Source organism: Melopsittacus undulatus, chromosome 19, assembly GCF_012275295.1.
Source record: "Melopsittacus undulatus isolate bMelUnd1 chromosome 19, bMelUnd1.mat.Z, whole genome shotgun sequence".
In the NCBI taxonomy this organism is placed as follows: Eukaryota; Metazoa; Chordata; class Aves; order Psittaciformes; family Psittaculidae; genus Melopsittacus; species Melopsittacus undulatus.
The window spans coordinates 1,731,204-1,745,515 of record NC_047545.1 but is presented as its reverse complement, the minus strand read 5'-3'; the positions used below and the strand labels follow the sequence as shown (position 1 = coordinate 1,745,515).

General features: G+C 49.1%; 1 protein-coding gene across 1 annotated transcript in view; it reads right to left on the bottom strand.

The window, feature by feature from the left end:
• ELL (elongation factor for RNA polymerase II) overlaps positions 1–14,312 on the bottom strand; it is a 46,744-nt gene that overhangs the window by 17,452 nt on the left and 14,980 nt on the right. Inside the window, exons 2-5 of the mRNA XM_005139620.3 lie at positions 9,483–9,530; positions 4,117–4,238; positions 3,661–3,824; positions 585–838 (exon numbers count right to left, since the gene is read on the bottom strand). Coding sequence (XP_005139677.1) covers positions 585–838; positions 3,661–3,824; positions 4,117–4,238; positions 9,483–9,530 — 588 coding nt within the window. The remainder of the gene's footprint in view (positions 1–584; positions 839–3,660; positions 3,825–4,116; positions 4,239–9,482; positions 9,531–14,312) is intronic.

Genomic DNA, 14,312 nt, shown 5'->3' with positions numbered 1-14,312 from the left:
TTCCTAAAATGGCACCTTCACCATGACTCAAAGTGTTAAGAACTGATTCAGCTTGGAGACAGCTTTCACACTTGACATACAAATAATATGCTTTGCAAGAAGCTGCATGATCTTCACACCTAACCAGTTGCACTTCTAAGCAGGAAAGGTCTGAACAATCCAAAGAACATGTAAAGCTTTGTGGAGAGGGATGGAGTTTTTCCTTCCCAGAGGAAACATGACGTGATTGAGACAGAACTTGCTCCTTTATGTCCATGTTAATCAAAACACATAGATTTCTAGGTTATAACAACCCAAACAGCTTGTATACCTTCTGTTAGGCAATTCTCACCGTGACCAACCCCAAGTGTTCCTCTCAAACAACTGATCTGGTGCACTGCCATCATACAGCTTCGTTGCAGCCACCTAACCCAAGGTGTACACACACGAGTACTGTACACACAATTCATGTGAACTTCTGCTGGTCACAGCCTGCAGAGGAACACCTGCCTGCAGCTCTGAGACACACAGGTTACAGTCAGACTGACACAGAAGGTACCACTGTTTCCCTCTACCTAAATGGTTGCCTCCATCAGAGTACAAACCTGTTGCAGAAGGTTGTCCAGCAAATCCTTGTCCTGCTGAGAAAGTCCATCCTTCTGCAATCTGAGAATAAGTTCAGGTTTCTTATAAGGCTTTAGTGCCAGTAAGTGCACAACCCTATCTTTGAAGGGTCTCTGAGAAATGGCACTATTGCCTCTCTTTATTGCACTGGCAAGGTTGACTGGCGTTGGGCGCTTCCTGGAGGGAACAGCATCGGAAGCTCCTGGTGCAGGTTTACGCACCTGAACCTTTTTGCCTAAAATGAGATGAGAACAGTGAAGTGCAGCAGTCACCTTGCAGAGGCCGGTGGTCTATCAACACGTATGGGGAGTTCATCACACCACCTGCAGTGCCAGACGATGGCAACCAAGGACAAACACAACCAGCACACTCCATCCGCTCCCGCAACAAGCATCCCTTGAGTTTCATGGCTCACGACAAGCTTCTAACAAGCAAACAGCAGCACCAAGCTCTGGAAACCTGAGTATTATTGGCCACAAGCTTATATAAAGCTCTCTTTGTTTGCCAGCTTTTCATTTATCCCAAGTGCAAGTATCCCCATGCTTAATCTGACCATTTTTCCCCTCCCAATGAGAAGAAAATTCTGCATTATTATGTAGACGAGTGGAAATGTGGAGTGGAAAGAGCAGAGCCGGTGATGGAGCAGGCTCCCTGCTGCTGAGCTCAGCACAAACGCCACTCCAGCAGATGTTTCTGCTTTTAGAACAATAGGAACTTTATGGGGCTGGGTCCACCTCCCTTCCCCCTGCCAAACACAGCCCCATGAATGGGGTCTAACACTGATACATTCAGCGTTAGCCTATTCATTAGTGTGCTGTCTGGTCTAATAGAATAAACCCTTCGACACTGTAGTAACAACTGCTTTGCCCTCTGGTACATTCACGTACACGTGAGAACATAAAGATGTCTCAAAGAGTTCATCTGGAGCCCTCAGAAGCAGTTTCCTCAACTCTCTCCCAAATGTGGTTCTTGGTTTCTGGTAGCATCCTACAAGAACTCATTTTGCCCCATTCCTATTGAAAACCAGCTTAAACTAAAGCCCTTCACCCAAGTCTCACACCCCTTGGGAAAACACAAACGAAAGGGGTTTACTATTGTGAACACAGAAACAGGTCCCAAAGTTCCTGCTACCAAAGGTGCAACAAGCAGACCAAAAGAAGCAGATGTGTAGGTTCCAAGGTCTAACCCAGGGACACACAATCAACAACCCCTTTGGATCAAGCAAGTGACCTTCACTGGGACAAACAGCCAGCATTTACTGCTGGAATTTGGGAGGTTTAGGAGCAAGGCAGCTCTTCCCTGCTCGGGAGCAGTTCTCAACTGAGTCATCTGAAGATACTGGTGATTGTGTGCAGTGTTTGTTTTACTGAAGTGCAGATTGCACAACTGAGTCCCATTTCCTGCTCCCTGTTACGCACCGCACTGATGCAAGTGAGCAGGACCCACCGGTGGTGGGGCTGAGCTACCACAGAGGGAGAACAACAACAGTTCACATGTTAAACACCCCTGCATTCAGAGACCAGGTGGACTTCACTGCCACAACAGGGCCAAGATTCATCAGCTTTGCTCTGGCCAGGTCCTGAACAGCAAAAACACACTGGGACATTGCCACTCGAGGAGAGAGCCAAAATGTGCAATGAGAGGAGAAGAGAACGCTCAGTTAAGGCAGAATGTGAAATCCTAACCTATTTATAACATGTGCATATAGACAGATGTACACACATGCACTTAGTGTGTGTAGCAGAACACATCCCCTACAGGTATATCAGCTGTTTCCATATATATACATATATATATATTCACCACGTTAGTTCCCATCTACACTGTTCTGTTGTCTCCAAGTTTCATATAAACCCTTCCACATCTGAGCTGCCTGGAATGACCCCACCGAGGTCTCGAGTGCTGAGCTCTGTGCTACCCTGGCAATGGGAGAGCCCAGCCTGCAGGGGAACCAAGCCCCTGGCACACCAGGTACGTGCACATCCCACCAGACAACTGCCCTTGCTCAGGCTCTTCCTTCTTGGAGCAGTGCTCATCTCCTGGCTGGAACACTGACACCTGCTCTGTGCAGCATGTCTCCATGTACAGAGCTGTGCCTCAGCTGCAGAGCAGGAGATGGCTTAGCAAGAGGATTTCTAAATCACAAGTTTTGCTCTGTCTCTCCGGGAAGCAATTTGCTTTGGGAATCTTCTCCCTCGTGAGCCCAACAACTCCATCCACTTACTGTAATGTTCTCAGAGAGAAAGCTAACCAAAATCATCTTCTGGTCTACAGGAAATCGATGCATTTCCTTCCTGATTACTATCTGATTTCTCAGCTTTGAGCGCTTGGCTGATAAAACAATGAGTCAGGGTCAGCTTAACATTTTGCAACTCACTGTTCTCATCACAGAGACTGGCTACAGATGCCATGGGCTGCAGGAGAAACAGCTGCCTCAGAACACACCAGCCTGAAATTCTGCTTCCTGCTTAGTATTTGTGCCCTAAATATTTGAGAAGACTCAGGTTAAACAGGGATCTGAGCCCAAGCTTAGGTCTGTGCAGGCTCCTTCTGGAACCCACTGCTATTTGCCACAGTTTTATTCCCTCCCCTAACGTTCTCCTGTTGTTGTCACACTAAAGATGGTTTGTTTAAGGCTGCAGTGAGCAGCACTGCTTTAATCTGTTTCCTAACACAAGGGCACTGTATCTGCATCCTAAATGTTGCATCCCACAGCCTCAAGTGCAGGCACAACCCAGATGTGTGACAACAGCAGGGGCACATTGCAGCTGACTCTTCTAGGAGCACAGATGCTGCTGGTGGAGCAGCAGCATGTTCTCAGCACCAGATAGGAAACAACACCAGAGAACGACATGAATGCACACAGACAGCCCTCAGAGGCCACACAAACACCGCCACACACGCTCCAGGGTGAAGATGGAAGCCACAATCCCAGCAGAAGGACACCCTATTAAATCACTTCCCATTAGGAACTACTAAAGACTTCCATGGTCACATGAAGGTCAGCATTTGACTTCAGATGCTGGTGAGGACACCCCAAGCCCAGCTGCTGCTTACCTACGTATCTCCCCCCAGGTTTGATGACTATAGCACTCCGGCTGCGAGTCTCCTCTTCTGCCTGTGCCATGCTTTGCCTTGCCTTCTGGTAGGAATCGTCAGTAGCACACACAGTGATTTTATCCTGTATGCTTCCAAGGCAATCCAAATGGATATTGCCATTGCTGTAAAAGAAAGGCAATGGAAAAGACACTCCCAACACTGCAAATGGGAACACCTTTGCCACTGGTCAATAAGGGAGGTTGCGTTATCTAAATACAGGAGAGGGCAGAAAGAAGCTGAGAAGTGAACAGATGCTTCTGCGAGTCCCTCCTTTCCCAAAATACCCAGAAACACACTAAAAAGACACTAGAAAGACAGAAGAGGTATTCCCATTGGTTCAGGTCTGATGGGGAAAAGATTCTACAGGAGAGAAGGCAAACCCCAGGCTGGGTTCTCTCCTGATGTCCCACTCACCTGGATACATACTGCTGGATGCAGTCAAAGCTGCCCTGCGGGCTGTCCTTGCCAATATTGGAGAGATAGAACGTGAAGGTCCGTACTTCTGTAGGGCGATCCGGCCTCGGGATCGTGATGTGCTGGTTGGGAAGGGAGAGATACCGGTCACTTGGGCAGCCCACACTACCCCAGATCCAACTGTCCTGCTGTCACTATGCTTTTAGCCATCTGGCCACACACTACGAGCATGGGGACTGCTGCACTGAGCAAGGAGCTCTAAGGATTCAATCTTGTAAAGCCCTATGCCCATAATAGATAAGGTAAGGGGTAGAGAGATGTACAGAATGGCTAAAGAGACTGTAAGAGCAGAGATCCAAGCTGGCAGCTTGCTGCTTTTCAAAGTGGAGCCCCCAGTAACCTTGTTCTGAGAATCTGACCCAAATCTATCGATTCAGGCTCAAAACAGACTCTGGACCAGTGTTTATATCTGATTTGAAGCACTTGAGGCTTGCTCTCTCGAGTGAGTGATGCAGCACACGCCAGGTCACCAGCTAACATGCTCATCCTTTCGGAAGAGACTCTAATTCCATACCGAGAGCTCCTGGCTCCCAGCAGAGCGTGCCACTGCTGCCACATCCAATAGTTCATCCAGCACTAAGCGTGCTCCACAGACACTGTGCTGCTGCTCATCCCTTGCTCCAAAGGGAAGCAAGCTGTTTCCCTCTGCACTCGAGAGCCAACAGCAACCTCAGCAGCTGAGCTCTACTGTCACATCAATACTGGAGAATGAAGATGGCTTCCAGAAAGCGAGGCAGAAAGAACATCAGCTTCAACCTATTTTAGGCTCTGCTCTACCACACACATTTATATTTACCCAGATGGCCACATATATGCACAAAATACCTACGCCTAGCAAACCAACCTGTGGCATCCCTGTATGACTGGGCTCCAGAAAAGAAGCCTACTGGTGCAGAAGGGCTTCTAGGTGGTTTCCTTATGCCCTCAGCTGCCTGCAGCAGCCTGGAAGCCCAGAGCATCCATGCTAAACCACAGGGATGCTCTCAGAAAGGGCTTGTGTGACCTGCGCCGAGCTGAGCCCTTTTCCATGTCCCCTCCCTGCAGACCAGCCTCAAACCAGACTTCCCATGGAGACAGGAGCACAAATTATCCCCCAAGGTCCGTGGCTAAAAATACTGGGAGCAGATTTGGTGGTGATCAGGGAAGGACTCGGAGCCCTGTTATCAACGCAGCCAAACACACACCACAGCCCTTAATCTGGCCCTGCACCCTCTGCCCCCACCCAGCCACAAGCAGCAAGATGCTCTTGTGCTTTAGGGAACATGCAGCAGGGCAGAGGGATGTGGAGAGCAGATTGGGGGGGTTCACAACCAGCACCATTCACCCAGTGGTTAACTGAGATGAATTCATCCTGCTCCGAGGGAGTTGTGATCACAACGTGGGTTCGCCCAATAAAACCTGGAGGATGCAACCAAATCCTATATTCACATAAAGTAACTTCCCTCTAGCTCCTGGTTTACTGCTGTGAAAAGCAGCTGCTCCCAGAGCCCCAATTTGGGCATTTCTGTAGAGTTTCTGCAGCTTCTTCAAGGGATGTAAAAGACACATGTGGGAGCATCACAGAATGGTTTGGGTTGAAAGGGACCATCCAGCACCCAGACCCCTTCCCCTGGAGCAGCTGCTCCAAGCCCCTGTGTCCAACCTGGCCTTGAGCACTGCCAGGGCCTCAGCACCCTCCCAGGGAAGAGCTTGTGCCTAAGAGCTCATGCCCAGCTCCCATCCGGTGGCCACGTCAGTGTCCATACTGGAAAGCCTCTGGTGTGCAAACTGGCCCTTATCTAGGTATTATTTTTAGCTGAAGCAGAAGGTTTCTCAAGCCATGGTAACTGCTTTGAAGGAGCCCTAATTCTGGTGCTGAGGAGGACACCAGTAACCATAGACACTTAAAAATAGCTCCGTACAGATGTGACTTCTGCTTTTCTTCTTTCCAGCAACGTTCATCTGTGTACAGGCTCATTCTGAATGGCCATTTCCCCTTCCTCTATCCACACCAGCACAAATGCACCCCAAGAAATGGGGGGAAACGTCACATTTTCCAATCACATCACGTTAAGGCATTTTGCTCCTAACTCCTGTTTAAGAGCTGCATGAACATACATGCATCTGGCACCTGAAGGGGTTTTTTAGCCCCAGTTCAGTTCTTTCTCTTCTCTCTCCATCTCAGCTCCCCTCTCCCAACAAGCACCTGCAAACCTGACCCAACCTGAGCTCGAACCCAGCACGTGCTCTACTGAAACACAAGCACCTCCAGCCCTTCCTGCATGGTGACAAGCACCATCTATCACTAGTGGGAACGCTTTGGGGCCCCAACTCTTACCTTCTCATTTGCATGCACGTTGAGACGAGCCAAATGCTGCCGACCGCATTAAACTGAATAGAACTATCCAAGAAAAGCAGGTGCTGCTCTTCAGGCCCATCTACAGAGCTCCACTTGAGCGGCTCAGAGCACAGCAACACTTTGCTAATGACAACCCCATTCCTACTGTTGAAATGCTGATTGTTGCCCAGGTTATTGTGCTCACCAGAAGTCATGAATGAGACCAGTGGTGCTGTGAAGAAATGATCCCAAGGCACAGCTCATTCACCATCCCCAGCTGAGGAACTCCTGCCAGCCTCCATCCAGACCAGGATCCATGCAGGAGAGCAGGATCCAAGCACTGAAACAGCTTCTTTGGAGGGGGCAGAGCCACCAACGTGCTCCTCTGGCCAAGCTGCCAACTCCCTGACCTGCTGCTTTATTCCCAAGCAATTCCTTTCCCTGGTTAACTGAGTATTAGCCTGTGTCTTAGAAGCTGAGAGCATCCTCGACAGCATTCCTCAAACACTGGGAACAGGTAACAAAAAGACATGGACACAGTAATTTAAAGGCTTTTAGAGGATTAAAATAAGCAGGAGTTTGTTTTAAACTCTTATTTTATGTCCTGCCTCCCCTAATCACCAAGTACTTGAAGCTTTCCCTTCTTGCAAGGGGTGTACATGCACAGAACAGTCCCACTATTGAAATCTCCTATCGCTGGCCACTGCTTGAAGTCACACACAAAACCTGCCACCCCCCAGAATTAATGGGAAATATCCATAGCAATTTCCTAGGAAACAAAGCAGGAAGGCAACAAAATGGGGGAGTAAGGTAGAGTGGAAGAAAGTGTATTCCAAAACCAAGCAGCAAATGTCTTTTAATGTCATCATCTGCATCCGAGACCTTGTTAGATCCCTGACATTACCTTCCCAGTGCCACAGCTGGGGGCTCACTGGAGAGCATGTAAAGCCCCAGTGCTAATTCCTCAAAGCAGGGCACAATCCTGACCAATGCGAGCACATTTCAACCCCAGATGGTTTTGAGCTACAGCTTCTTGTCATAGCCAGTAAAAATAACACTAAAAGGACATGGATCTTCCTGTCAGCCCCTGCTGAGCTGGAGCTCACTTCCCTCAATGTTCTCCCTTTGCCCTTTACTCCACAGGGCAATTAATGAAAGAGCTGAGGATGAGGCAAGCAGAGGTCAGCTTGAGCTGCCAGCATCCTCCTTCACCCCTGATGCTCTGCAAATGGCACATGGGATGTAACCGCACCAGTGACCAGAACCACGCTCCTCTGGCAGTGAAGGGCTCAAACACAACTCAGTGCATTCAATAGCTTTGGATTTGGAGCTTTCTTTAATGAAGTAACTGCATCATTTCCAACAGGGTTTCTTTGGGTTGACCTGACAGCCCTGGATCTCAGCTCTGTGTGAGCCCCACTGCATGGGGTGCGCCGGGGCTGAGGCACGGCAGTGTTTTAAGCTGTTCTGATTCATTCTCTTACATTTCCTTCCAGGAGGAAGATTAAGCAAGAGAAGAGGCATTTCTCGAACTGAAGCAGTTTGACAGGAAGAGTTGGATGCAGATCCTCTCAAGGTGCTCTACAAAGGGAAAGGGAAGCAGCTTTGCAGCTCCTTCATTACACGCAGAGCTGTTTGCTCATCTAATAACAACAAATCACACAGCCTTAAAGGTTTCCCTTGTCACTCGCTTCTCATTTTGCCCAAGTGCAGTTGCAGATTTTAATCTCAGCTTTCCTGCTGAGCTCTCTGGGAAGTTTCATTGTCAACAAAGCAAAAGAAACCTGGAAATTGCTCCTTGTTTTATTTCCCAGGACAAGAAAGTTTGGATTTTTCTTCTTAACCTATGATAACAATCATGTCTTTCCTGCAAGGTTTTGTTAGGAGGCAAAGTACTATTAGTGAGACCAATACCCCAAGGTAAAATATGGGCAAGGACAAATGTGCTAGGCTTTAGTGCTTACTTAATTCAAGCCTTTTTGAAAGGTTTATTGCACCACTATAATAAATTCAGGAGTTATTTACAGCTGAGTTCAGATTCCTTAGAACAAAACAATCACCTTCTTTATCCCAGAATGGGTTGGGTTGAAGGGAGCTTAAAGCTCCTCCATCTCCAACCCCTGCCACGGGCAGGGACCCCTTCCATGGAGCAGCTGCTCCAAGCCCCTGTGTCCAACCTGGCCTTGAGCACTGCCAGGGATGGGGCAGCCACAGCTGCTCTGGGCACCCTGTGCCAGCGCCTCAGCACCCTCCCAGGGAACAGCTTGTGCCTAAGAGCTCAGCTCAGTCTCCCCTCAGGCAGGTTCAAGCCATTCCCCTTGGCCTGGCCCTGCAGGCCCTTGTCTAAAGCCCTTCTCCAGGCTTCTCATGCAGAGCACTAAAGGTAGACATGCACCTTTTGTAGCTAAAAGGTGTATAAATGACATTTTAAAGTTCACTAAGGATCAGTTCACTAAGGACTCAGTGCTGTCACTGACTGGCATGACACTTTCAAGTATAAATAACCTTGGAGGAGTTCAATCATTGGCACAGAAGTCAGAGAAGTAAAACTCCTCAATATACAATACTTGTGGTACTCACAACATGACATGGGTGGTTAGATGTATGTATTGCATAAGGCTTCACTCAGAGCAGCCTCCAAGCACTGCCGGCAGGAACTGGCACCCATGAAGTCTTGCACTAGTGCACTAGTGCCTTTCCTCTGCACAATGGGGTTTCCCTGGATTGCTGCACCCACCACAGTGCTGCCACCAGCAAACCCTCCTTGTTCTTACCCAACAACACGGCCTTATAGACCCAGAATTCCACCATCAGCAACACAAGTGCTGCTGCTGCGAGGGATGGAGCAAGGAGAAAACAACTTCGCACCTCTCCCTTTCAGGAAGCAGAGCATCCCTGTGTGAACAGGGCCAGGACAGACACACACAACACACACCTTACTTGGATTAATGGTGAAGAACTTCCCAAGGCAACTCACACATGAACTTACCCCTTGGCTTCCTTGAAACTGGATTACTGGTTTTGATGTCACAGCATCCTATAAAAACAAGTGGAAAAAGAGAAGATGTTACCTTAGAGAAAGTTAAAGCTCCAACCTCCGCTGCCAAAACCCACTGGCTGCAGTTGTCACCTGTGCTTTTCACTTGCCTGTTTTCAATGGGAAAAGCTTTGGGGAAGTATATTCCAAGCAAGAAAAACATCCCACAAAATGCTGAAACAGTGATTTGGATGTAGAAACAAGGATCAATCTGTAACATCCCCAATGGTCCCTCCTGTCAGCTCTGAGATGCCACCTGATGGGCAACACCAAGCTCCCTCCTGCCCGGCAGGGAGCAGCTCAGCTGTGTAAGCTGGGGGTTAAACAGTGGGTATTTGAGGGGTAATCTGTTCCAGCTGTAGGGCCCAGGAGCTTTCAGCATGGGTTTTTCCAGCAGCCCATTGGAAAAGCAAACTGCAGCTTCATTGCAAACTCCTGCTGTTCCCTTGCCCATTGCAACCCTCCATCCTCACAGACTCCTGCAAGCCCCAAATCCCCTGCAATCCACCAAGCTTTTACTTCTGGTATTCCAGGGGGATTGTGGCTGTGCTGGTTTGGTTTCCTACAGTCACACAGAGCGTTCCAAGGGGTGCTAAGAGACCCCCTCCTGCAGCACAGCAAACAGGGTGGGAAAACTGCACGTGGATCCCACTGGGAAGCCTTCCAAAGAGCCACAAGAATGGATGAGTAGGTTAAATGCCATTGAGAAGTGACTGTGTTGCCACATCTACAGGAGACTTTTCCATAAGGAAAAACCACCACGAAGGGCTGAGGAGACAACGTCCATTGTCCCTATCGTATATCCTGACAGGAGAAAGCATCACACTGACTTCCATGAGATTACAGGAACACTTTTGGCAGCCCAGGAGTTAACGGCTTGCAAGCCCATTGAGTTTATCATCTCTCATAAAACCCCTTTCAAAGGCTTTCAGGCCAGGAGTGAAGGATCTGAGCCACGACAGGCTGACAGGAACAAAGAAACAACCACATTCCCTCGCAGGAAAGCATCCTTGGAGCCCAGATGAGTAAGCTCATAGCGAGACACAGACTTCAGAGCCCATCCAATGCGATTGAGCAGCTCTGCCTCACACCCTAAATAGTTACTAGATATTTATGGCAGTGAGTAAAGCAAGAATATGCTCGAAGCCGACAGCACCCGCTCCGTGTTGTACAGCGAGTTTTATAGACCCGAACCAACCTTTATAAAGCAACAATAAACACCATCCTGCTCTCCATACAGAGATGCCTGGATTCCTGGAGTGCCACGACACCGCATACCACAGCACACTGTTCCTGGCCAGCACTGCATCCCGGTGTCAGCGTGCAGGGCGCAGCGGGGCCAGCAATCCACAGGAACATACCGGAGCAAAGAGGCATTTGAAACATGGGAAAAATGGGGATTTGGAAGAGGGAAACTCCACAGAACTCCATGTGGATCTTGGCCAGCTCATTACAGATCCGGGAGGTGCTGCAATTCCAGCTGGGAAATGACTTCAGCACAAGAAGAAGGGAACACGGAGCACGGCAAGGGGAGTAGCGAGGTGGTAACAGCACACAAGTACTGCTGCACACAGCAGGGCAGGCTGTAGCCACCAAGTTCCCTGAGCACAGCCAGAATGGTCCAGGGTAAATGTGCAATCTCCAACTTCAATGGGAATTCAGTGGCAAACCTGAGCTTTTCTTTCCTTGAACCTCCAAAATATCCCTATGCTCCCGAGCCATCAGTGATGGGGACCACTGGGATTGGTGCCCTGCTCCATAGGAACAGCATCACTCCCACCACGCTCCACAGAAGGGATCCCAGGGAAGAGCTGTTGCACTGTCTGAGTTCCCACTTTTAGGGAGAGAAGAGGAAGGCTCCTGGCTCCTCAGCACCACCACCTTGTACCTGCACACAGGCATCACTTCCCTCCTGCTCATGCCCAGTGCCCTGGCTAAAGGTTGCTTGGGAATGCTGATGGAAGAGGAAACACGCAACACCCAAACCCAGTTCAGGAGGGGATTTGCTGAACAAGGGCTCAGTGCATCTCTGGTAACTCAAGGCTGCTGCTGAAACCTCACCTCTGTTCTGAGCAGTGGGGCCTCCTGCACAGCCCCACCAGCCTCCAGCTAACACATCCCAGCTCTATTCCTCCACAAGATTCACTGTATTGAGAGCAGATCCTGGGAGCAGCTGAGGATAAAGGCAAAGGGAACAGTTCAAGTGTTCTGGATGAGCTGCTGGCAGGGCAGCAGGTACCAGATGTTCACCTCTGTGCTTAACACTCATCCATCACAGTGCCAGTGATGCTGGAGAGGTCCAAGCAGCGTGGGACTGGAAACACGCCAGTGCCATGCAGGAATAAAGAACTCCTCGATGCTGTGCACACCAGGAGCAAGGAAAGCTGCTCTGAACACACCTGAGACATGCAGGTTATCCCTGCTGGGTGCTCACTACCACTTCCTGATGCAGGACCTCCTGCAGTGGGGCTGTGGGTAAAGAGCATCAAAGCTTCCTCCCATCTCACTGCAACAGACTGCAAGCATCCCTACCTGACCCTCAGAAAGGAGCCTGAATAGACTCTGGTTATGTCCAGTGATAACCCAGGACTCCTCTCCAGAAAACTTCATTTCTGTGCTCTCTGGAAGGAGCATTTCCCTGCTTCTGTGCCCAGATCAATGCCTGCCCCAGCTCCTGCTGGATCCTTTGGGCACACAGCTCAACAGCAATCCAAGCCCACAGCCCCAGCTCCAGATACATAACACTACTGCAGAAGTCATAAGATCAAACCAGAAAGCCACTCATCCCCAGAGCTCCCACAAACCCATTTGGCTTTTATAAGCATGGTGTTACACTCATCAGCCTGGAGCTTCCCATGCTAGAGGAGAGCTTGTAACCCTTACCATGGGCTTCGAGAGAGGGTGGCAAACACAAACTGCTCCTCACACTGAAATACTCCACATCTGGCACATGGAAACTTGAGGAAAGAGGAGAAGGAACAAGAAAGTGTCCCCAAAACACCCAAGAATTGAAAGGATTTCATTAGTTTTACATTATTGGGTATAAGCAAAGCTGACCTGAGGTTTTAAAACCCTAGAGTGGAAAAGCTGGATGGGCTCTCCCTGCAGAGGAGCAGGAATGCCATTTGAAATCCTGAGGTCAAGTAAGCAGTTGGAAACCTCCCCATTTCTTCAGGGAAGCACAGAGCAGTCAGGAAGATGTTGTTTCGAGAAGCCCTGTTCTGCATTTACTGGAATTCATACTGGAGGCAGTGTTCTATGGAAAATATTTGTCTATACATAGGCTTTGCCTGGGGTTTTGACCGGTGTCTTTGCTTGTTTTCTTGATGGTTCAAGAGTCAAACCGTGGAGCACATGAAAGCTTCCCCTTATTTCTGCAGGAACAAGGGAATGATTTCCACAATGTAACACTTCAAATCAGTAGCCAGAACTCCAATAAATAGACATAGAAACCATCAAATCCTGCTGCCCCAAGACGAGCGGGGTGCTTTGGACACTCATGTGCAGTCCCCAGCTGGGTAAAGCTGCTGCATCTCAGAAACCAGATGCAAAACTGAGGACAAACAGAACTCATTTCCAATCCAGACATCTCAGACTTGCCCAAACTCAACGTTCCTCTTTAAGGCTTTGGTTATGACTGGTTCATGTTCCTGGTGCCCACGCAGTGGGGTCCAAGCATAGGCAAACTCCCTCCCCTGCTTCCTCCAGCTTCCCCACACAGCTGGGCAAAGGCTGACACAGAAAGGGCTAGATCCCAATCCGGGAGGATGCTTGGGTTGAGCAGCCCTGAACAGAGCTTCGGGGTTTCATTTCCCCTTACATGTTCACTATAAATGCACCACCTCCACCCTGCAATGTCCAACAGAGCAAACCCAAAGCAAGTACATCCAGTGTGTCGTTGTGACAGACTCGCAAGGGACACCTCCGAGTCCCAAAGTTCATTAGTAGCAAGACAGATAAACCCCAGGGGAAAGAAATACCTTTGAATATAGCCACAACTTCCAGGGCCTGTATGTGAAGCTTCCTGGTAGTCATTAGCCAAAGCTGGCCCAGGAGAGAAGCACCACACATTAGGTAGAGACAAAAGAGTTCTCCCAAGACATTCCACTATTGCATTTGCCTCCCACCAGAAACACAGCAGTAAGAAGCCTCCTGAATATTCCTTTTAGTGTCACATCTATTACTTATGGAATCAAACCATCTCCCTGCAACACCATTTCCATCTGCAATTGAAGGCCTCCCAACAAGCTCATCTGATGCTGAGGACACAGACTGAGATGGAGCGAGGCTGCTGGGACCTGGCAATTACAGTTCTGCCATTCAAACACAACCTTCTCAGGGAGAGAGCCTAGGAAAGGCCACGTAAATCCACAGCTGGTGAAGGCAAAGAGAGGTGCCAGCAGCCAGTGACAACAGCAGGAACGTTTGCTCCTCAGTCAACATCACCCTGGTTGTGACTTCCATGAGCAAAGAACAAAACCACCTCTTTCTGGACCCATCCCTCTTCTACCCCATTCCCCCTCCTCAGCATTGAAAATGAGCATTTATGTGGGGCAGAAGCACAAATCATTCTTTAGAAGGTGCTTTTGAATGAAGGTTTAGGAGCTGGAGACTTCCCAATGACTCTTTGAACTGGCTTATCGCTTTCCTAATACACATTAATGGCTGCAGATTGTCACTGCAGCATTAAAGCACCTACAACTCCCAGGGAGAACACAGAGCAAGCAGCAATAAAATGCTCAAGAGCTCTTAATGTCAGCCAGAAAGGCCAAGCTGTGCATT